This window comes from Bombus affinis, chromosome 4, assembly GCF_024516045.1.
Source record: "Bombus affinis isolate iyBomAffi1 chromosome 4, iyBomAffi1.2, whole genome shotgun sequence".
Taxonomy (NCBI): domain Eukaryota; kingdom Metazoa; phylum Arthropoda; class Insecta; order Hymenoptera; family Apidae; genus Bombus; species Bombus affinis.
The window spans coordinates 8,496,733-8,521,508 of record NC_066347.1 but is presented as its reverse complement, the minus strand read 5'-3'; the positions used below and the strand labels follow the sequence as shown (position 1 = coordinate 8,521,508).

General features: G+C 38.2%; 1 protein-coding gene across 7 annotated transcripts in view; it reads left to right on the top strand.

The window, feature by feature from the left end:
* The window catches only part of LOC126915831 (leucine-rich repeat-containing protein 24), a 292,299-nt gene that overhangs the window by 256,690 nt on the left and 10,833 nt on the right, over positions 1–24,776 (top strand). For 4 of the 7 annotated variants that reach the window (XM_050720919.1, XM_050720921.1, XM_050720922.1 and 1 more), the window contains 2 exons: positions 19,049–19,950; positions 20,997–21,519. In XM_050720919.1, the coding sequence (XP_050576876.1) occupies positions 19,049–19,950; positions 20,997–21,519 (1,425 nt within the window). Of the gene's footprint in view, positions 1–2,191; positions 2,257–4,962; positions 7,038–19,048; positions 19,951–20,996; positions 21,520–24,776 lie in introns of those variants that run through there. The other 3 variants (XM_050720923.1, XM_050720924.1, XM_050720925.1) reach the window with 2 other exon arrangements.

Genomic DNA, 24,776 nt, shown 5'->3' with positions numbered 1-24,776 from the left:
AGTATTATCAATGTTTTTGCGTTACCGTGATATGATTATGGCTATGATAATAAACTTGGTAGTTTCTGTTGTATTGTTTTTAAAGTTAATGGGAGTACGATCTCGTAAAGAGAGTTTACGCGACAATATTTTATTAGCTTTTCGTCCTGTACAAATTCTGCAATTTATACGGTATTTAAATTTGCCGGCTTTATTAATAATATTTAATGAAATTTTGTACGATATTGTTATGTGATAAAATGTCAAATAAGAGAGCGCATTTTATGTAGAACGGAGATTATCGTGTCCAAAAACGAACAAGTTGCTAGAGTACATAAATGAGAGTGTTCTGCCATAAATTACATTACTGAAAGTTCACTTTAGTTATTAGTATTAAGGTAAAAGGTAGAAGGTCTCAATTGTTCTAGTTATAATCTTCATACACTGTTTAGCTCTAATCTTCTGTGTTTTATCGTGCTCTCGGTAGTTTGTTTAGTTTTTGTAGCTGTTTTAACTTGTTTTTAAATTTTTGCACTTTTAAACTTACAGCGTATTAATACTGCTAATCTTATAACCAAACTTAAGCTAAATTAAATTTTAATATTTTTGCAATCTATTGTACAAGTTTAGAAAATTTTTCAAAAACTTAAGACTCCTCTTCCATCATTGCTGCTGATAATAAAAATAAGTCACGCTAAAAAAATCTTTTATACTAAAAATGTTAATTATATTTTTGAGGCTATGTAATTTCTTCTAAAATTTGTTCATCCCTAATCGTGATATTCTTCCACAAGAAAAACTTAGAAAATCAACAATTACTTCGTTCAAGGTACACTAAGTACTCGCTCATTTTTCACGCGAGTGTACATAACACAAACACTGTGCAAATCTATAGCGCAAGATTTATCCCACAGAATTAATCTATGGTAAAAAGTAGTACTCGCCAACCTAGCCAGGCAAATAAATCTTGGTCACGAAGTTGGAGAGAAGAAAAGGTAGCTCTCGACCGGGACTCGATTTTCTTATCTTCTTCTTCATGGCACGTCGAGGCAGCTCAGAGTTCCGCTCACCTGAAGTTTCGTGGTGCCGTAGTTCCGTTCCAGTTCTCAAGACAAACGATTCTACCCCGATCCCACCTCTGTTCGCGAGCATAGCTTGATGTTGTCACCGATTTCGCGTTACGAATCGCACAGAATAGAGGGGTTATCTTATCGACGTTCGATCACAAATCGTGATTCAAACTCGACTTGCTCCCAACATAGCGAACGTACGTGGTTTCAATATACGTTTCGTTACGTTTTCCAAGGGAAAATCGAGCATTGTAGCAGTTTTCCCGCGAATATTCGGCACCAAATTGAAAGCAGCCGCCGCGAAAAGCGGCTTACTCGACGTATAACTCGCGAATAGATTTCGACCAGGTCCCTTTGTTCCCATTAATAGAAAGTTTTTTGTTTCGCTGTTTGTCGAACCGTGCAACATAGAATACCACGTATCGCAGCCGTTTCTCGGTCCCTTTTCGTTCCTGTCTCTCATAACCGGACAGGGGAAAAAGCTCCCCTTTGTCCGGTCGGTACTTTCGCGTGGACGTTTGCTCAGTAAAATAGAATTCGCGAACACCCGGAAATCCTCTTCGAACCCAATGAATTATTTACGCGGTTCTAGTTTAAAAATTCTTGTCTCTGGGGATAAGTAGACTTGTGTCTGTTGATCTTCTTTGCGGAGTCGATACTTGTTGCGGATTCACTTGTAAGTTAGCATTATACTAAATTAGTAGTAGGTTTGTGGATTAGGTGACATATAGGGATTATTCCTTTCTCTTTCATATTAGAATGACAAACGGAAACGATAATATATTTGACATTTTATTTATTGGAAATCGTGACGTATACTACTGTTCTACCTTGTCATTGTGTGACTGTACGATTGTTAGGAAGAGGAAATTTATAAAGAATAGATATATAACTCTCTCAGAAGTTTTAATAAAGTTGTATGTATTACCTTCCCTATTTTTATAAAATTAATGAAAATGTACTTCTTCGCTATCAATCTTGTAAATACAATATTTTATGAGTTATTTTAAGTAATAACATTTTGTAGAACGTGTGATATAAAGATATAACATCAAATTGACATAAAGCATCTTAAATTATTATAATTTATTCATTAACAATCATCGATACCATTAACGTTTTTCCTTTGGTTTCTATTTCAGAATATTCCCTCGGCAAAGTGACGCTCAAGGCGGTCACGGATTTCTCGCTTCTGTCTAAATTAAGGGTAAGCGTTTCTTAGCCTCGTATTTACATTTATATCTACCACTGTGTTGGCCCACGAAAACAGGGTTGGAAAACAACCGGTTCCAATTTGTTCGAGAAAGTTCGTGGCCAAGCCGTTTCACCCCGGCGGTTTTCTTACTCTGAAACGATTAAGTCGATAAATTCCAAAGTTTCCTTCCTATTCGATGGCTGTCCTAGTATTTGTATTTCAGTATACCATTTTGCATTTTACTTGCAGCGTCTACTTCTGCCTCGTCTTTTGCGGAGCCAACCGACGAAGTTGATTTTCTAAACATAGTGCATTTTTTCTTTCCCCGATAAAAATAAGAGAAGGGAGCGAGCGAGCGAGAGAGAGAAAGAGAGAAAGAACTCTTTGTTAACGATTGTTTGTACAACTTGCAGCAGAATTCGTGGAACTAGCGATGATAGGACACTACAACGATATTTTTAAGCTCTCCCGCTGTGAATTCTTTTTTTCTTCCTTTTCGGATTTTTCGAAATACAAAAGTCGAGCATCTCGAGTATGCATGCAGACATTTAATGACAGCTCAATTTCAGGTCTCTTGTCTCATATTCCTACTGCTGCAACGCTTTACGTTTACGAAATGAAGCATTTAAAATTTAGCGAATTTTTATTCATCGCGGCTTGTGAAACGTACTAACACGAATGTTAATGTTAATTAATCCAAAATCTCGTTGGTTAAAAGAAAGATATAATCGTTTGTGTGCCTTTTTAAATGAATCCGGGTTAAATTATCTAAGACATCGACGAATTGTTAATTTCCAATCCAAACCAAAAAATTGAAAATTATTACCTTTACATACATAACATAAAATATCCAATCGTTTCGTTAATGAATTTAGTGGGGAAACGTTTAGTGAGGAATGCGTAATTCTACGCGGTGATATAATTCCCTGAAAAATATCTCGATAAAGGAGCTCCGTTCGATTTACCTTCGTCACAGAAGTAGTCTGACGCAAAGTAATTTGAAAAATAATTTCTTTTCGACAAATAATATTTGATAGAGGAAGGAGATGGATTCTGATACACGTTTCTGAATATTTCACGGAATCAGAAGTTTCTCATTTGCGCGTCTACGGCTGATACACCGGAACTCTTACAGCGATGTTGAAAGATCAAAGGATCGTGCAAACGAAAAAAAACGCACAGTCCCTCTACCTTTGCTAGTATCTTGGAGCTTTAAAAACTAAGTTTTGCTTCTGACTGTTCAGCATGAAAAATAACGCCTGCCTTTAAGACGCGATATCTTTTTTACGTCAACTATCGTAGTTAACGGGAAAATAATCGGGTTATAGGAAAATACATAGCGGCGATTGTTAACAGAATAAACTATGTATGATTTTGCAATAGCAAGAATGTGGAAATGAGAAGTCGTTAAAGTTTCTGTTGTTACAAGCTTTTATGAAGCTTTTATACAGCAAAACGATATTTGAAAGATATAACTAACATTAGAATACAAATGTTTTTTCCTGTATGAAGTAACGTATGAATATTAACTTCGGTAATATTTTTTCTTTAATTACGATACGTACATTGCTCATGAATGTACATAATACTATTTCTAATATTTACAGAGGGAAGTACTGTAAAGAATTAAAAATAGTATAGTGTTGTAATAATTTAAATGAGCTTTATTAAGGCCAGTATTAAATTACAATTGTACATGAAATATGTATGAATACGTATGTTCTCTATATATGTGTGTATATATAATTTGAATTTAAAGTACAAAAACGCATATACCAAAGAAGAATATTCTTCTTTCTAAAGTTATCTTTCAAGTTCATTACAACAGCGGAACAACTTTGTTGTCAGGAATGAAAGATTCGAAGAAGAAAACTCAATAACACAGAGGTTCTAATCAGCAACTAGAGTTTCTGAAATTAATCTCAAACACGTCAGATACACCTCAGAAGTGTCTTTAACGAGCTTCTGATTAACGTTGAGACGAAGTGAGCGGTAGCAAGTAACGCATTCCTTGAATGGTTTACAGTATTTACACAATCATCTGGCTTATTTGAAAAGTTTACGCAATTTCCTGTCGCGTCACGTGGTCTGAAATATTCAGAAAACTTCTCGGAGAACAGGGTGGTTCCATCGACAAAGAAGCAAACTCGCGTTTGCTGGATACGTTTCTATATCCGTAGGAACATGAAATGCATGCTCTCCAAACCGGTTGCTTTCGATCAGCTATCCGGATCAACTTTTGCTTTGAATTCTTTTATCTAGTGTCGATGTACTACGATCGTTGCGTTGGTTTACTGTGACTACATGATCGTGAATAAGAGATTCGAATTGTTTATGAAATAGATTGTAATAGATTGTAATAAATAATAGATAAGAGATCTTAATTGACCATAGATTTTAACACGTGCGCTATTAATCGGATTTTCATTAGGTGCTTATGTTATAAACATTTCCACGAATTACCGTTGATTGAATTTCATGATTTACATTAAATTTTTCATAATTTACGTTTATTATATACATACATTACATGCATTTACTACATTACGTACATTTTCATCAATTACAATCATAGCTTTTACGAATATTCTGTTGATAGAAATTTAATATAAACGTCGTATCAACGAACATTCCACGTATAATACTTCCAATATAAAAACCAAGTATTTTCTTATACAAAATAATGAGTGTTTGTCAACAATTGCAACAAAGATAAAAGTCACAATTGAAGAATAGTAAAACGCAGTAAAAATGGTTTCTTGCTGAGATTAAGGATTCACAAATCCAATAAGGAATTACATTTCGCGACAAAGGACATTGTCGTCGCATAACAGAAGGAATTAACGATTTCCAATACGATATTAACGAGATCGAGAGTAATAGGGATATACTGTTACGTACTATGTAGCGCAGACAACGTGACAGCAAATACCTACTTGTTATCCCCGGCGTTCTTCATCCCTTTTTCTCGTTTTTATTCATTTGCATTCACGATCGCTAGAAAAGCGAATACAGGATAGAATGAAAAAAAGAAGATAAGATATACAAAGACTGCTAATCATCCTTGCAAACCATCCCGATCCTGGAAACTAGACATTAAGGAGAAAAGGTTTTAGCTACGGAATTAAAAGGAATTTCGTTTATTGCATTGCCTCCACCTTGTCTCTTTGTCGCCCGATTATCGTTCGCTCTACAGTAGGTGTAATAACGAAGAAAGAAGGAGCGGAGAAAAAAGAATATCGTTGATAATTAAACCGACTGGAAAAATGGCCTTCTTTTTTTGCTTTTTCCGTTTTACGTGCTTTCTCCTGTCGACCCGTAGTTTTGATGCGGGAACGAATCTCTTTCTCGTACTTTCTTGTACCAGTGAAAGAAAATTACCAAGGACATGGCCTCGTAGAGTAGGTTTTAAATCCCGCGTACACTCCCCTCGGATAAATGACCACGCAACTGAAGATTTACGCGAGCAGTTCTCATTATCTGGCCCGTTACCATAACGTGGTCATTATCGTTTGTTCGTAATTTTCTAGTCGCCACTCCACGCTTTTTCTACGAAAGATCTCCGTACCGATTAGGACGAACGAACGCGAGATTGTTCACCGAGTTTTTCATTTTTATTCTGTTGATCCTTGACAGAATTGTTAAGAGGAACACGCGAACGACGATGATCTAATCAAATCTCAGGATCTCTCTCGTTTACGATTCACTGAAATTTCTTTTCAAAATCATTGTAGTTGGTAATTTGACCTTTGGAAAATTCTTTCGTTTGAGACTTAATTCTTCAGAAAATCGAGTTTGAAAATTTATCGAGGATATAACACGAATCTTTCAGAAGCTAAATCGATCATCTCCACGTTTTGTCGAATCCTTAAAAATGACATTTACCTTGAACAAAAGTTCGATTCTCTTCCTCCAATTTATTTCTAGAATAACTAACTGCAATATTCCTCTTTTCTTTCATTTATTTTTAGAACAGCCGTCTGAAATTGAAACACTGTACACTCTGTGACTGCCCCAGTAAAAAGCAATATGTCTTACCTCTTATTATCTTCTTAGACGTATACTCTGATATATATCCGTTTCGATTGTCCAGATGAAGTTGATCCCCGGGGATATCCCATTAGATGGATCAAGCCGCGTAATCTTAACAATCCGCTGAAAAATACAAGTTTCCTACAATGCACAGCTGCGCCTTGTTTGACATCTGTGCACTTTATTGTATCGCGTGTCTATGTGTTTATACGAGCAGAGATAGGAGCGGAAATTATAGTGTAGCGCTTCAATCACGCCGCGTCAATAACAAAGGCGCGCCACAATTCTTCCAATTAGTTTCACAAGTTACTTCGTGCCGCGCGAGTATCTTCAGAAACGGGAGATCCCATTCGCAAGACTAAATAGCGATGATTAAAGTATATCCGTTATAAACTGAATTGCGTTTATGGATGAAAGTGTCTATAGAAGAATAATTGATAAAATAATAATTTAATTCTAAAATAATATTGTTCGAATACGATGAAATTATAATCTTCTCAATTTTTTTGAGAAAATAGAATAAAGTGATCGTGTGTATTTTATGTTCTGTGCGATCGATATCTATAATGAAACGAACGGTTGTCGAATTTGTGTTACGATCTTCGTGAGACAGTGGATATATTTTTCTCGGTTTCACGCTTCGTTATGACGTTGCCTCGGTGCATAATTACATCGACGAAAACTGCAACATTATGTCGATCAAGTATTTTTTCTGCGGACGTTTTTAAAAACGGTTGAGAGAAACAAGTAGGTCTGCTCATGTAAGCATATGCTGTCAATTATGAACATCTTTGTTCTCTTAACCTTCCTTTAAATTTGACATCGTTATTAATGTCACGTGTATTTCTCTCTAGAGTATTTTTCACGATACATAATTTCATCCCTTCCTCTGTGAAACTTACTCTGTTTAATGTATCAGAACCAAGCCCAAACATTAGCTACAACTAAACTCAACCATCACCATGATGCCAGATCCAAGCATTCTCCACCAACCTAACTCTCCAGTAGCTACTCGTAAATTAAAATTAGACTGTTCAAAAACTAACGTAGGAACGCCCCATTTTCATTTCCACACTCCAAACAACGTATCAAGAAAAAGAGCCTCGAGAAACACGAAACACGCATATACATACAGATTCCTTAATGTATATAAAGAATCATGTGTGACGTTTCTAATCTTCGTAACACCCTGTTCGTCCCAGTTAACACCGGAAAGCTCGGCGTTACCAAAATCCTCGCTTTACCCTTGTTTTTTTTTTTTTTTGAAACGAGCTGTCAGCCCCTTCCATTTAAACCGCTTAAGGAACACGCGGAGGAGATAGGACGCCGGAAGGACGTCGGTAGTGACCCATATGATCCTTCATCTACTTACGTAAATACGTAAGTGTACATGTGCGTGTTCTCTCAGCGTCGACATCGTTCTTCCTTAGAAATCTCCCCGGAGACGGTTGTATCTCGTAATCACAAGCGGTATTCCGGCGTTCGTCGGTACTCGTGCACACGTAACACGACGCACATGGACGCGTTTCGTGCGTGTGACCAAATACACGAGGAGAGATTTAGTTACATAAAGGGTGCGATCCCAAGAGGGAGGCAGCAGGTGTATATCGACTCCTCACCCATATTAATATCTTGCTTCGAGCCTTCTGGGGTTCCGTCTTGGTTTTCCCCGTATCGCTGTCACATTACGGGAATACGAGCTGCAACCTAGAAGCGAGCGTAATGGCGAAACGCTCCGCCGCAAGTGTTATCGGCGAACGCTTCTTAGTCACGTCGAACTCGTACATGTGGTCGTGAATATTTGCTAAGTTACAATTATTTAGGAGACTATATCGTTCGATATATGGAGTGGCTTTATTAGCAGATAAAAAGATTATATTCTTCCGTAACACGATCATGTAATTTTTTTTCCGATTGAAGTATTATTTTAACACAATGAATTTGATACCATTGTTCCCTGCAATATTATATTAATACCTTTTTTCATTGTCAAACGTACGCGTAATTAAAGTATTATTATTCGTCAAGAACAATGGTACAAAAAGTCTCTTTTATATCGTAATACTATGGAATCATGAAATTAACCGCTTCTATATTATATTACGTAAATTATATTTTTTATATCCATTCTCTCAAAAAGAATGAAAATTCGTATTCGCGATAGCATCGATCATTCGTTATATGAATCACAATTTATACAAATTTCTTCATCGTACCATGGATATCATCGATATTATTTTCGAGATAATAACTCGCTTAACCTCGTTATTGACCGCGCTTCTCCTTTCAAAAATAATCGCGGGATTGATCATAAAAATTTACCGAGCTCGGGCAAACAGAAAATGTGGAAATAATTACGGAAGCGTTTCGCGCAGGAGTCGATGGAATCGCGTTATCAGCGAACGTCATTACGCGAACAACTGGCGTCGACAGTATCGACATTCATTGGTAATTAAGTATTAACAGCTTATCGGTGGAAAGTGACCTCACGTCGAGAGTTCAAGCTTCCCTTCGTGCACTGTTCGCGCCGTCTCTCATTTATAATTAGAAAGTTGATTACTTGCGGTGCCTGCGCCATACATTCGGCATACATACCAGATACGATCCCTCTTCGAAAAAGAGCTCCAATTCTCCGATTTCTTTCTGGGGGAACGATTAGATTATTCACAGACGCAGACGTCTGTTCGGAGACGCTTATAGTTCGCTTCTGTTATTTAAATAGAATTATTTTTATGGGAAATAACGATTAAGATATATTTTTATACAATTAACTCCGCTGCGATTCTTCCTTAAGTTTGTTTTCACATCGACGAAAGAAAAGGATTTGAAAATTGGTCTTAAATTTTGGTGTATTACGTCATTATAAAAATATAATGTGTAAAAACATAGAAAAAAGAAAGCTAAGTAACGTACAAGAGAATTAGATCGTACTTTTTCAACCTTTGAAAAGTCGTGCCTGATACAATTAAGCACAGGTTACAACAGGGATTAATTATCTACATTTTCATTGATTCTTCCTTATTCCTGAGCACAACAACGTGCTCTCACGAACCTGGAAACGAGGTTGAACGTTCGCGCGTGACATGCAGCTCCTCCAAAAATAGTCAAATTATAAAATATCTTGCGAACTCTGTTCCGCCATAGTACATCGACCGTATAGTATACTATTTTTATTTTTCGATACAACCGCGTCGAACGCTTGGAGTATCCATTATTGGATGAATAACGTATTTTGTATCGTTAATATACAGTGGTCCATTAATTTTTGCCCGGGGTTACAATTACCTCTCGCTTGGAAAGCTTTCCGATTTTTAACGGAACGTTCTCGGTTTCCACTCGGTTCTCACCGACCAATGAAAACATGAAAATAGCGAAAATTTTTTGAGCATCGAAACATCGTCGAAGTCTGGACGATATTCGAATTCTCTGTGTTTTGGGTTTTTAAATCGATGCTGGTTTGCTTTTCCCTGAAAGGAATATTTTTCCATTGTTTGTGTGTTCGATGAATGAGCGTTGAACATTGTTGAATTATTGGGTATGAATATGAAATGATTATTCGCGATTATTCAAAAGTTGTGAAAGAAAACATTAGTTTTTTTATAGATTTCCTCTGTCATTGAATACAAGATACAATTTTTTGATAATAGAGTAGTAATTAAAAGTATGTAAATAATGTATTGGTACTAAAGATTGGGAGAAATTGCATCTTATGTATTACACATACACATAACTCTTTCACGTCTTCCTCTTTTGACGAAAGATCTAGGAAAAAAATATTTTCTCATGTTCTATAAAATCCAGAATGTAATCTCACGCAAAAGTGCTATATAATAAAAAATTCTTTAAATTACTCGTTTCATTGTAGAAGAATCTTACATCTTACCATACAAGATATATGCAATTTCTATTTCTTCAATCGATATTCAAATTTGAAGAGCGAATATACCTCCTGAGAGTTGGAACTTATTATCTCTGAAGCGTACTTCAGCTCCTCAAATTGAAATTTCTCCTCGGTGCAGCATATTTTGAACTAAAACGTAAATTTCAAAGTAAAAACAATGATCGATCATAATAAATGATGATAGTATATACCATATTATCCAGCACCATTTTGAAATTTACACTGTAAAACGAAGCCACGCGATAATAAATCGGGTGTCCTTTTAACTTAAAAAAAAACCTCTATTTCTAGCTTGCTTTACGCTTCCTACAGTTACAGTCTTTTTCCATAATTAAACACAATTCTCCTTTTTTGCACAAAGTAGTACCTCCTACATCATGTTCGTGTTTCACTTTAACCCACTAAAGATCAAAAAGTAATTTATCATTATGTTATAAACAGTTGAATTTTCTTTTAATTTCGTATAACTACTTCTACTAATGGAAAAAATATTAAATAAATTCATCTTCCTTTCATAGTCGCAATACTAAAAAATAGAATTTGATAATGTATCTTGACTGAAGAAAAAGATAGCAAATAAATTGTCGTGTTAACGTAACGTTGGTCTTAATGGATTAATTGAAATTAGGTCATTTGAAGAATGATACAGACAGAGAATTAACGAACGTGAAGTGGTTCGAATGAGATAACAGAATCACACCAGGGAAATATAGAAACTGGTGGTGTCTATGCGGTTTGCTTTCGACCGACCAACGATTTGTATTTCGACCGAAGCAGTTTAGCGAAAACTTTTCCTCCGCCGTTTCGTTATTACGCGCCCCGGTGGTGGCCCACTTTGAAACTGAATCTTCCCCCGGAGTTCTTGCTCTAACTAGAATATAATGTACCGTATATAGACGACACCGCCCCCGGGGAAGAACGAACTCCCTCGATGCTCTCTAGATCTCGACCTGCGTTCGTTTTCTCGCGAATCGATTCCGCCTCTTCGAAAGGCACTCGGCCCGTGAATAATTACCCGAAACTTCTTTCGCAACCAGCAGCTATCCAACCTCACGGAGCACGAGCCAGTTTCCTGGTTCGCGACTGTATGAAAATATCTCTCGTTCCTGATGGAACTTTCGCGTAATAAGGGACAAACACCCTCCGGCTTTTTCTTGCATCATCGCGGGACCGGAGATCCGATCGATAGCTCGACCAAGCGTGAAACCTGTGAAACTTTTGAAATTTTTATTCCAAGATACAACACGAATTGGCTCGTTTCAACCTCCTCTCTCGTTCTTTCTTCTACTATCTTCTTTGCTCTCTGTCCAATAATATGGTCGTGAATTTTGCACGAAACGAATCAAGTGCCGCGGATATTAAATAAAACGAAATGGGGGATGGTAATCGTTTCGAGAGCAGAGGTTAAAGGGAAAGAATTCGTTCACGGTCTGAACGATTTAATTGACGGCAGCGATCGTCCGAGAGAGAAAGAAAAGTCTTGATTCAGTGATCCGTTTAGCGAATTTTGTTCCCGTGAATCGTTACTACAAAATCTTTATGTTTTACCGTGGTGTCTCTTTATCGTTGAGTTTGAGATTTTAAGAGTTGCCGCGATTTTTATTATTTTTCAGCAATATTTTATAAGATTACATTCTTAGATTGACATCGATTTGTTAAAATGTACTAGGAGCAAAAGAAAAAGAATATAAATATCCTATCAGATTCTGTATGTCTGTTGATAAACAAAAATGATTGCTTGTTTTTTAATTATACTGTTTATAATACAAATGAATATCCTTTTATACAACCACTGCCTCGTATTTTCATTTAATTTCATCAAACAGAATTCACTCGTAACTAACTACATTTACGTTACTCACTTATAGAAAATTTTTTCACCAATTTAAAAACCGTATTCTGTTATGGCATATAATAAATTAAATCGAATTAAAAGAGAGAATATTCCACAGTAAACAGCACCGGCCGATTTCATTCTCGTGTTGCTGTATTCCATCCCGATGAATTAAAAAGATCGATTAGCATCTCGAATATCCACGAATTTATATGAACTATTTTATATAACAAAATTTAATTAATACTGTAGGATGCAAGTTCTAGAATTTTTGTTTGAAGAAAACAAGTATATCTTATCACATGAGCTGAATAAAAATAAATTCTTTAATATTAAAACTATCAAAATGGTCAGTTTTCAATGTTTCATAGAAATTTGATAGATTTATTACTGCGCACTTTTTTTTTTGAAAATATATGGACAAGAATTTTTTTATTTGCATTATGTATTTTTCCTATGTATCTTTCACTTTGATTTGCTCTGTATAAATTGTATGTTACAGTCATCGATAGCTTTAGCGTTAATCACAATGCGAGTTCTAACGGTGTTGTTGGAGATATTAGAAAATTCATGTGTACAATTGGTGAATGTCAGAATCGATAGTGTTTATTCGATTGATTCGGTCGAGCATGACACGTTGCTATGTCGCTCGAAACTCCACGGACCGTGCAGGTGCATATGCAACGACAAATTTCTGCGGATGATTAAACGCAACGAGCTCTCGAATAACCTCTACTCGGAAAATTATGCATGGAATAAAATGCCGAAGTGGGTAATACGATCGCTTAACGTAATCGGGAATTTATCGTGAAAAAATCTACGAACGTAGTCAGCTGGATGCATTGACGAAAGTAGTTTCATTAACGCTGCATTTAATTATTGCGTATCGTTACTTCGTGCGCTGTGGTGAATTTCATGGTATAATTTAATAATAAACGCATTATTCGTATATGTGTATTGATCGAAAATAAAGAAGGTAGGATTCTTTTTTACACAGTTACAGAATATTATTTCAGAAGAAAGAAACGAATCAAAAATTAAGATAAAGAATAATAATACAATACATTTTAATAATATTTCAGATACACCTAGAAATAATAAAACAATTCACTGTTTGCAATCAATTCTCAGACTTTCATTTCTAAATATCAGCTTAGTTCCAAACAGAGTTTTAATTCGGCTGTCAATCGTTTCCTTTCAAGGTAATTAAGAACTTAAATTTACCATTTTGTTTGGATCATAACAAATTTACGTGGATATTAATTAATTATTCAGTCATTCAAACAGTGCATGAATATTTCACGGAAAATATTCTCGGCGAGGAAGGAAAATAATTCTGATTTCGGTGCCAATTTATGGAAAGATGTCATCGAGTTACAGTTTACGATATGTGCTATTGACAAACAAATCTCGGTGTATAAGCGAATTAACAGACAACAGGTTTCCGAGGAACGATTTAATTAACATATCGTATAATTATATCGTCGAAACTAGACAGTGCACGTAGTATGATTGTCCGAAGCGAATGTGGCATTTGTATCGTCCGAACGTATCTATGACAGAGGCGACCGATAGGATTTATAATGGCCTAGCAAACCGGCGATCACCTCGTAATTTATTGGCTGCCGCTTCGACGATTACTCGCGAAATAGCGGATATTAAGCGAGGAGAGTCTCGTCGATGAGAGGAAGCTTTTTGTATGTGAAAAGATCCGTTAATCGATGCTCGAGTATACGTATGAATTGGTTCCTAGGAACCGTGAATCGTTTAAAATCTTGTTCAGGATGAAAATGTTGCGAATCACTACTCACACTCGAAAAATTCAATACACATACATATGGGTGTATATGTAGACACGAAAATAAAATACGGTGAAAATACGAAATAACTTTTTTCCGACTTAAAAATGTTACGAAGCGAACGGACCGTTGAATAAAAAAAACTAGGAAAAAAATCGCGAACCTCGTTGGCAATGGCGAAGATTGGTTTAGCGGACGGAATAACGATTTTCGAATTCAGCGTGGATGTATTAACCGCAAAGCGTCGAATACTCTGGAGCTCGGGTCTCGCCGTAGCGATTTTCCGAGATTGGAAATTCAATTTAAACGTTCTTGTAAATAAAATCCTAGCCCTCCTGTTTCCCTCTGGCTTACGTTGAAACAGACGCGTTGTCTCATTCCTGACGAGCTGATAATTCTGCCGGGATGCGTTTTGTGCGAGAAAAGTTTTACTCTCGAGATAAAATTTCATTGGCAATCGTAGCCTGAACCTTCCATTTATTTAAACCAACGGCTGCTTTATATAATACTTGGTTACCCGACAGATTTAAATCTTGACGATTTTAGGGTAACATCGAACTTTGCGTGCCACGAAGGAGAATCAATAATAACCGCGTTCCTGTATGATTCATCGACTAGATATTGACTTTTATAAGAGAATACATTGATTAGCTTAAATTTTTAACGTCATCGTAAAAAGATCAAATTTTTAGTAAAATAGTGCGATTTTCTGAAAGAAAAATGCGTTTATAAACAGTACTACGTAAATACCTATTGCCAAAAACCATAAGACGAGATCACAATCTTACTGAATATGGGCACACATGATCGATGAAGTTTTTATGAAAACTCTACGGCGGAAGAGGCAGCATGACCAAGGATGATTTTGATTGATAAACCTAGTCTGAATTTGAAATTTCAGCCGGTGAAGAGAAAGGCAGGATTCGTTATCTGACATTTTTCCCGGCTATGCAAAGCACCGCGAGAGGGCTGGACTTGCATGCACGCGTGTCTACATAAAGGACGTATGTCCACGTCAAACTCCTTCCGAGTGTGCACGTTCTGGAACAAGGCACGTAGTACTTCCCTTCCGGATGGTGTTTCCAAAGGACACACCACCGCCAGTTCGCCTCAAAATTCAGCCTTTCTCTATATTCTATATAGAGAAAGTTTCACAATTATAGATCAAATAGAGGATGGTGACTGTTAGTGGGAACAATTACGATTTAATATGCATGTGTTTCATTTTGTTTTATCTTTTAAGCTTTAAAGGATTAAAATTTCGATAGCTGTTAGCGATATAGATACGTACGGATTGTTTGTAAGAGACAAATGGGATATAAATTTTTACATTTTAGACTCTCGATGCCTCTCCAATTTACTTGGAGAAATATAGTTAGAAATATGCTTTAACAGCATATATTTTGATTGTTACAAAATATTTGTCATAATATTTTTCCCTCTGTAGCATCTACCTTTGCCCTTTTCCCGGTATTGTCGATATTTACTTCGACAGAACTTGAGGTCCCAGCGTGAGATGATTAACGCTGTACATGCGCGGGAGGCTATATAAACTGCTTACTTTTGCCTTATGCATATCTAATGTCCTGGTTTGCCGGATATTTACAAGTCAAATGCGAACGATCGATGCACGTTACAACGATCAGGTGAAACCAGTACGGCGCACAGACGTTAAGAGAAGAGGGAGAAAAAGCTCGCAGTGTGAGTGTTGAGACTGTAAAAGAGACATTAGCAAAGAAGTAGGAGCATAAGAATAGAAAGAAGAAAAAAGAAGACGAAGAAACAGATAGGGGCGGACGATGGAAAGAAGGAATGGAAAAAGAAACGCGAAGAACGATGTAACGAGCAATGAAGCTCGGAACCGTATTTATTTTGTCTTGTAACGTCGGTTCACCGCAAAAGCCGGCATGAAAGAATCGTGCCCCTAGTCCTCCGACGATAAAGTCCACGGGAGGATAGGAGGAGGTGAAGTACGCGAACCATGAGTTTTCCGTAGCGGGCGGAGACTTCGAAAAGTTCTCCAGCACGAAGGCATGGGGTTGCACGCGCACGACCCATGCATGTGGAAAGTTCTTGCGATCCACAAGGGCTCTGCACTCCCTGAAGGATCTCGATTCTCGGCTGAAATAAATACTCGAGAGGGAATCCTCTGCTGGTCATCCAGCGTAGTTTTCTATGCTTTTCTGCATGCTCGAGGTTAATCAGTTTAATGAACCTTACTACCGTCTGAAAGATACTCACGACGTGTGTCTCTTTTATGTTGTATTCAGAGCAGTATATGAGAAGAATAGGGACGTTGTCTACGGCAATCTAGTTGTTTTATTCGTTGATGGTTATCACTGAAGTTTTGTCGAAGGTTGTACCGCTGGAAACAGTATTTTCTAAACGATTTTCACTTTAGGATAATTTTAAAAGGCTTCTTGGTTTCTTTTTTAAATAACTTGCTTGTAATGTTCATTCCAAGGAAGGTACAAAATTTTCTATCAAGATGCTGAACGCTTCGAATATCATTCAAAGCGTTCCTTGTTATATGGCGTGTGCTTTTATCTTTATTCTGCCGTTGTAGTTAAATATTTATAGGCTTTATATTACATGGAATTTAAAATTTGCTATCATTTATAGGACACACTGTATATCTATTAAACACCGAGGGGTGATATTTTTGTTATTATTGTGAGTGATAAACGGTATCAAACGAGGATTGTTTTTTCGCTGTCAATGTAGAAAATCTCGTCGTTTCGTATCGGATGACGATCGTTCGCATCGAGCGTTAATTCCCGTTGATAACGCCATTTTTTCAATTCCGACCCGATTATCACGTAACACTGTTCGCGCTGTCAATTAAGGGAGCATTTTACGATGTTTTTATATTCGAAACTGGCTGACAGCTTACCGGGCGCAGTAAATAACACGATTCGAAGATTGAGCGAATCCTCGCTGTACTATCGAACAAGCGGCATTGATCGAAAATTTTACCGCAGTTGAAACGCGTAAAAGGTGCATAGAAAATAATGCTGCCAATTTTATTAGTGAAACCTTACCATATTAACATTTGCTGTTGTTGTTTGTTGTTCATTGATATCGAGTGCTATTGGTGATTAATCACAGAGACCTAATGTTTAATTTTGCTTTATTATCAAATTTTTATATTTCAACCTTGCTCCCATTTTGGTAAACAAGAGGGAATTGTAATATCTGTAATATCAAACATAAAGTTAGAAAAATATAATTGAGTAGAAAATAATCCAAAGGGCGTAGCAAAGATAGGATGTGTTCTAAGCCACCAACGATATCAATATTATACAACATAACACAAGTTAACTATGCTATTCTTGCATAATAATAAGTTTGATAGGGAAACAAGTCAAATTGCACGTAAAATGTTAAAACGATAAAACACCAACACACCCTATGTACATACGTATATATGCATCGAACTTGCTCCAATTGGACACGAAATTTCAGTGCAAAACGATCGGAACGAAAGTCAATCGGCTGACACGGCGTGTCACCCAATTACACGATCGGGTTATAAATATTTGATCATGGAAACCGCTACACGTAGGTTGCGTGGCGGCTACTTGATAAACGTAGTTTGTCGAGCGTGTACAGGCCACGTCACGGTCGCGGAATAGAAGCGAACGATAACCGAATTGGTGTAACCGACGTAAACGCACTCGCTTATGTCAAGACCCTCGTTGGGAATTGACGTTGTTACAACATGTTCGAGAGTGTTCCCAAAGTAAATCGATTCATCTCGGGATCACATTTTTCCTATTTTCTTCGCTTTTCATCGTCACATACGCCAGAGGGAAAATATGACTCGGCCTTGTGTTCGTGCGCGCCTTCCTTCCATTCTGCCCTTTCCATCCTGGAGTTTTGGAATAAATTCAAATAGTAAGAACGTCTAGCGACATCGTCGTTGTCGTCGGTGCTCAGTCTACGTTTCCACAACCCCTTTCTCCGGCCTCCATTCCCGTCGGGAGGCACAAAATGAATTGTACCCGCTGGTACCCGCCGGTAGAAAGAGTAATTTGATGCACAACCTCGAACTGCCGGATGATAATAAAAGGGGTAAAGTGTGCTCGGCGTCGTATTGTATTAATTTAAGTTCAGCTATCCGGCGCGGCGTCTACGGTCGGATGTGTACCAAAACGATATTAAGTTAGATTGGTAACAATGTACGTTAAGTTAGCCCACCGCAAGTTTCTAGTTTCGAGATTAACAGAATGGAGTAAGATATATAGAAAAGAAAAAAACGGACTGAGTATTACTGAATAAGAGGGGGGGGGGGGGAATAAAATATGAAAAAGAATGGAAGACTGGGTGGAAGAAAAAGACCATAAAAAAAAGGGGGCGAAAGAGCATAACTAACGGAGATGGCTACCGATGCTGACGGCTTGGAAGCATCGCAGAGAACCGCACTCGTAGACTTCCCCTGATAACAGGGAAAGTTGAGTTTCCTCCTGTTGATCGCGCTACTCGGCTTTCCAACTACACGACGACCGAGAAGAGGAAGGTTTTGCGTAAACCTCCCAGTTAAAAATGCTTTTAATTAAAAATCCCGCTGCTAATACCCTGCAGATCCGCCGACTGGATTACGAGCTATGCAAAAAGTACCAATTGACGATGGCGTGCAGAGCGTTGCGCTGTCTGAGCTTTATAGTTTGAATCTACTTGGATGTTGTATATAAAAGGCCCCGCTAGAACTCCAAGTGTTTCACTTGCTTTTAATAATGAAAAAAATGTCACAATGATCCTAAAATTTAATAAGCAAGAATGTATAAATCGATGCGATTGAAATATGCAGATAATTTAATTTTATAACATGATAGTACCGCATTTTATGCAGAAATGTTTATGTACATGTAGATTTCGATTCATGTACTCATACAAATTAATGCATATAAGAAAAAAAGAAAAAAGGTCATTAATGTCAATAATAATAACATTAAATTATTATTATTATTATTATTATTACTATTATTATTATTATTATATTCTCCACTTTACCCAAAATGGATAGCTAATTACCGCCCTGAACGATAAAATACGAGACAATGAGACTTTAATATAAACCTCTTAGTGAAACGACCAAGTTGCTAACACAAACGGGCGATTACGTCCCCAAATTATATATCCAACCCCTTTCTACCCTTCGGAACGAGTAACACGCCCATAACCAGTACACACTTGAACATGTTCTAATCTAGCCCATCATGTTTCTCTTGTTAACAGAAATCCTCGGGATGGAGCTAAGAACGGCGAAACTGTTACTTTACTCAACACTGGTGGTCGTGGTGTGTTGGAGCCAGGAATATTGGACGGCGCAGTGTTCGTCGTCGTGCAAGTGCAGATGGATCTCCGGCAGGAAGACCGCCGAATGCATCAAGCAGAATCTCACGCAGATACCCAGCAGTTTGTCGCCAGAGATTCAGAATTTCGATTTGACCGGGAATCGTATCATGCACCTGATGCACGACTCGTTCAGTCGGGTGCATCTAGTCAATCTTCAGAAGTTGGTGCTGCGAAAATGCGAGATCGAGTCGATCCATACGGACGCGTTCAACGGCCTGAAGATCGTGATTGAGATCGATTTATCAGGAAATAACATTAAAACCTTGTATCCCGGTACGTTCAGGGAGACGCAACGGTTAAGGGTATTGTTGTTGAACGAGAACAAGCTGAAGGTGTTGGAAAACGGTTTGTTTCACGATCTCGCGTATCTACAGAAGGTGATGCTGTCTAACAACGAGTTAGAGCGAGTGGAGGAGGAAACCTTTCGTAATCTTCCGGAATTGCGATTGTTGACCTTGGATGGGAATAATCTGAGCGTATTGAGGGTACAGAGCTTCGAGACGTTGCCGAAGCTTGGCAGCCTAGAGCTGCATAACAATCCATGGAATTGCAATTGCCGTCTGAAGAAATTTCGCGATTGGACGATAGAACGAAAGCTGTACACGAAACCCACCACATGCCAACAGCCAGCTACCCTTGCAGGGAAGATGTGGGACGAAGTCAGCAGCGACGAATTCGCTTGCCGACCTGAAATCTTCACGATAGGGCCATCAGTGAAGATCGAAGTTGGCAAAGGCAACGTCACCTTTTGGTGCAGGGCTTCTGGGATCCCACGACCGCAGGTATGATATCGTGTATATACGTCGTTTGCGTTTTTATTCGTTGCATAGCATGGGGAGAAACTCTGTTAAACGACGAGGATAAAATAGGACGGAATGCGCACAGTGAAGTATTGTAAAGCAAGACGCAATTAAGTCCGAGAAATGTTGACTGCGGTAATCTACAGTACCTTACAAACTATTTAGTATACAATCTGGCTCGATGCGGAGGTTAGATCCGTTGGAAAGATTACGCTGGTTAAGCCCGCATTCAGGCAACTTAGCCTGAAAGCTTCTAAACGATCTCCGACTCAACATTGTTTTCGGATCTCACCGTGGAAGAGATCTTTTTCTTAACGTTTATCGGCTATGATCTCGTGTTTTGTAATTTTAATCGTAAACACTTGGATAAGATACAAGCCAAGAACATTCGTAGAGAATGTCTCGGTAATTGTTAGTACTTTCGGTATTTTCGAAGGGTTTATAAAATAGATCCGTTGAAAAAAGTCTTTTGTGATAAAACAAATGAATACTTTGTATAAAAATGTTATAAAACACGAAACGAAAATGGTATTTTTTTAAAAAGGTCCATTGTCTCGCCATATCGATTTGTTTCCTCGACGTATTATACTCTACAACAATTCGCGCGAGGTCAGCGCGAGCCATTGACTCAAAACTGTGTGGCGAAATTTCTATGATTTAACGAAAATATCCTTCAACTTTGCGGAGAATAACACGTGGGCAAGTATAAAAAGGGGAAGGAAAAAAAGTTTGTGAAGAGAAAACTGCGTCTTTTGAAATCACGTCGTACCAAAAAAAGAACGCAGTTGGGCGAGCCTTTGTATACGTTAGCGAAGTCCCTTTCGTAGCACGAAAACTGAAAATTAAGGACATCCTTAGAATTTTTTCGTTCGTATGTACACTTTATTACCATCTGAGTAGGTTACAATACTCTGATATAGTTTCTGACAAAGATAACAAAGATACAACAATTTTAGATTATCAAGACACAATTACCATAAATTCAAAGATTAATAAAATGTTTCAATCGTTTTACTTTTCTATTTCAGTTGGCTTGGGTACATCGGTCGAGAATCTTGAACAATCATACGAGACGACACAACGGAGAGAAAAACTACATCCTGAAATCGAGCCACGAATGGCTGAACCTCACGATACCGGACGTTATTCCTTCGGACAAGGGTGATTACGTCTGTCTGGCGAAAAGTCCGGGCGGAAATACAGAGAAGAACGTGACCCTGACTATCGCTGGTGATGCCATGGGCGGCAAGGACAATATAATTAGTCTGCCTCTCGCGCTCGGTTTGGGCGTGACCGCGTTGCTACTTCTAGTGGTGACCGTGTCCCTTTGCGTGTGCTATTGTCGTCGTCGACGAACGAGGCACGACGAGAAGAGCTTAGAGGCCGCCTCGATGGAGCACCACGGCCTCGGTGAACAGGAGAAGTCCCTCATCACGACTATAAATCCCGTGGTGAAGCCACCCAGACGATACGAAGCGCCTTCAGTGACGTCGCACGGCACCGAGATGACAGAGCTGAACCGTACATTGCTCGACAACGACTCAGTCTTCGGTCAGTACACTGCTTACATTACTAAACAGTGCGTGGCCAGGTGCTAGCTACTAACCATTTGTTAGCTTCCGAGCGGCGATTACGTCGAGACGTTCGCGAAACGCTCGACGATCAACCAGGCTCGATGGTCGTCCACTGCTGCTCGCGTGCATCGTACACGAACACGAAACGAGGAAATCGAACGAGTAATGGGTTTCCGACTGTGAACCTTCCCAGGATTGATGTTACGTAAATATTTCTTTCGCGTTTGTTCGGAGTCGAGCGGAAGTTTTTAAATAAAATTTAGGTTTCGATTAAAATTCCAGCAAATTATTTGAACGAATGGTAAATTTACACGGGGTCAAGAAAACATTCGAAGAATCGTGGAAATTTTGTATGAATACGTTAGATGTATTATACAAAGGGTATTGAGTCGTGTTTGATTACGGTGCTAATGAAATTTCGACGTGTTTTACATAAAGCATACAATATTATGGACATAAATGTTTTCTATGGAAAATGTTCAAATATTTTCACGAGCTAGTGTATATTAAACAGGGTTACTCTTGATAGGGTCAAACACTTCATACATATCGAGTAGATGGGGTCAATTTAATTTTTATAAAAAGAGTAAGTGGAGAGAAAGGTAATTTAATTGCGGTTAATAAAAAAAATATACGTATATTTTTTTCAGTATCACAAAATGCATACTTGTGATACGATAATCAAAGAAAGGTCTCTAACAATCGTAAGAATATAAAAGGATATCACGAAAATGTACATGTTATAAAGTATATAATGTACATATTTCGTAGGCGTCTTTTTTATATTTTTCATTTCGAGAAGGATACGATTCTATAAAAAGAAGAATTGCATTTAGGACTAGCTACTACTACAAAAGAAATAATATTGTAGAAAGTTATATAACTAAACGTTCCGTCGTTTTTTCTATTGGCTGTTTTATTACTAACCGTAAAAAGGGATATCATTGCGACAAAAATTACGTAACTGGGTGTGCGTAAAGCAAAAATACTGAACAAAACGGAGTTGCTTTATTTCTTCCGCGAAGTATCCTTTAACTCGTTCTATTGAACAGCGAACTAGAAACTATGAATGGAAATTTATGAATAATGAATTCATATTTAATTAAAACGCAACAATAGGCCATGAAGAATAGATTGCACTCATTTTGACCCCAAAATTTACCAATATAAAGGTCTAAAAACATTTTGTTTTCAAAATAAATTTCTCCAAATATCGAGAGTTCAAAATTAGAGTATGACAAACTGTCTCTGTTCGTGTACGTATTCGTGGTACCACGTAATACGATGTTTCGTGGCAAAATCATCGCTGATATTGACACGAAGATCAATCAACGGAACCGTGAACAAAGGAATTTCTCCGATAAACGGTGCGCCGAAACGAAATCCAATTTAGATATTGTTAACACCGCAGCCATTAATCTTCCGATTTCCTTCCAAAACATACGTTCGCCTCCGTTTCGGAAGTGGGTATCGTCGCTAATTAAAGGACGGAATAGATTAATTGAATCGTATATATGGCGAGTGTATTTAACTTTAAGACAATCGTGTCGGCCGTAATGCTGGCGAGGTTCAGTAATCCCGTCGACAGATAAATGAGGCGCCATCGATCCTGGGTGAACGAATATCGACCAAGACTGTTGCAAGATTAATGAGAGCGTGCAACATGTAATGATACAAAGAGAGAGAAAGAGGAAGCGAGAAATATAGTGAGAAAGAGAGAGAGAGAGAGAAAGATAGGTGAAAGGCATTCGTCATTTGCGTCTGGTCGTTATTGATAGCGTTTTTCTCCGCGAACAACCTCGTTTTCCGTAAAAGAAATGCTGCATGCGGAATGCCTGTGTCCGACGTCGGCCTGCCGTTTAATTAGACACGACGTAATCTAATCGTCGTGTTTCACAGACGTATCGCGAAAACGATTATTTTGATAGACTTGTAAATATATGCATATACGATCGTTTAAACGCGCGGTATGGATAAATTCCATGTATAATGTACGTCGATGCGGGTAACCGTTCAACAGAGACCCAAGTATTTTTGTCCTTTAGCTTACGGCTGATATCGTGGCGACGGCGTTGTACATAATCTTCTTCTCGCAGAGAGCAACGATGACGATAATAACGGCGATCAACGAGAAAGACGAGTCGGGGGTAATTGCGCACTCTGTAGTTCAATTTTTGTGTATAGCGTAAGAAGGGAGACGGCGCAAAAAAAACGACGTCGGTAAGTCGCATCGAACCATAAGATGAAAACAGAACGGAACGAAAAGATAAACCGGTGTGGAGGGACAATGGAGGGTAAGCGAGCGAAGGATCAGGACGAGGGAAAGATGTTGCTGTTAATTGAAACATGGTTACTCGCTCTCTACCGTAAATAATGAAAATACTGGGAACAATAGGGGAGCGAGTACTGGGGGACTGTTGTACGCATAGAGTGGTGATTAAAGCGATAAGGGAAAAGGAAAATACGCGTTTTGCGACGTTTGCCTCGGATTCCACAAAGGAGAGTACAATAATAATCATCACGCACCGCTTCCATCTGAATTAGCAGGTTCTGTCGTTTTATTGAGAACGATTCTTCCTTGTGCGTTCTCATCGTGAAATCTCTTGCACGTATAATACGTATATGTATGCGATACTCGCGTTCCCGGCTCTTTGTCTATGCACTTTCAAAGACAATAATTGAAATTGTCGAGGATCTCGTATTTGAACAGTTACCTTCCGCATCTCAATTACCTCCGCGTACACCCGGTGTCCTTTTGTATCCGCTTGCCGGAAGGTTAGTCGTGCGCAATCTTTTTCTTTCTACCTCTTGGCCTACATTCTCTTTTCACTCTGCTATTGAACAGAATTCGAATACTGAAAAAACACTATGATAAAACTTCTATGATCACTGGTCCTTTTGTTTACCTGCCATTGACACTCGCTAAGATTTTGCGCGAACCCACGCACAGATATACGCGGATAGTATACCTCGAAATTTAGATGGAGTGGCGAAATGTATCGTTGTTCATGTCATGGAGCACGAGGTCGAGAAAATGGCAGAGCATCGAAACGAAATCCTTGATTGTGAGCAATATTCGATTAAAAGAAGCCAAGTGTACATTTTCTTGACAGATTTGTTACGCAAGAAGATGATGGAATCGCTGGTTGTATTTAAATTATAGCTCCGAAGTGGAGCGAGTGAAACACGTAAGAATCACGACCCACTTTTCTCCCGATGAAACTTTATCTCAAA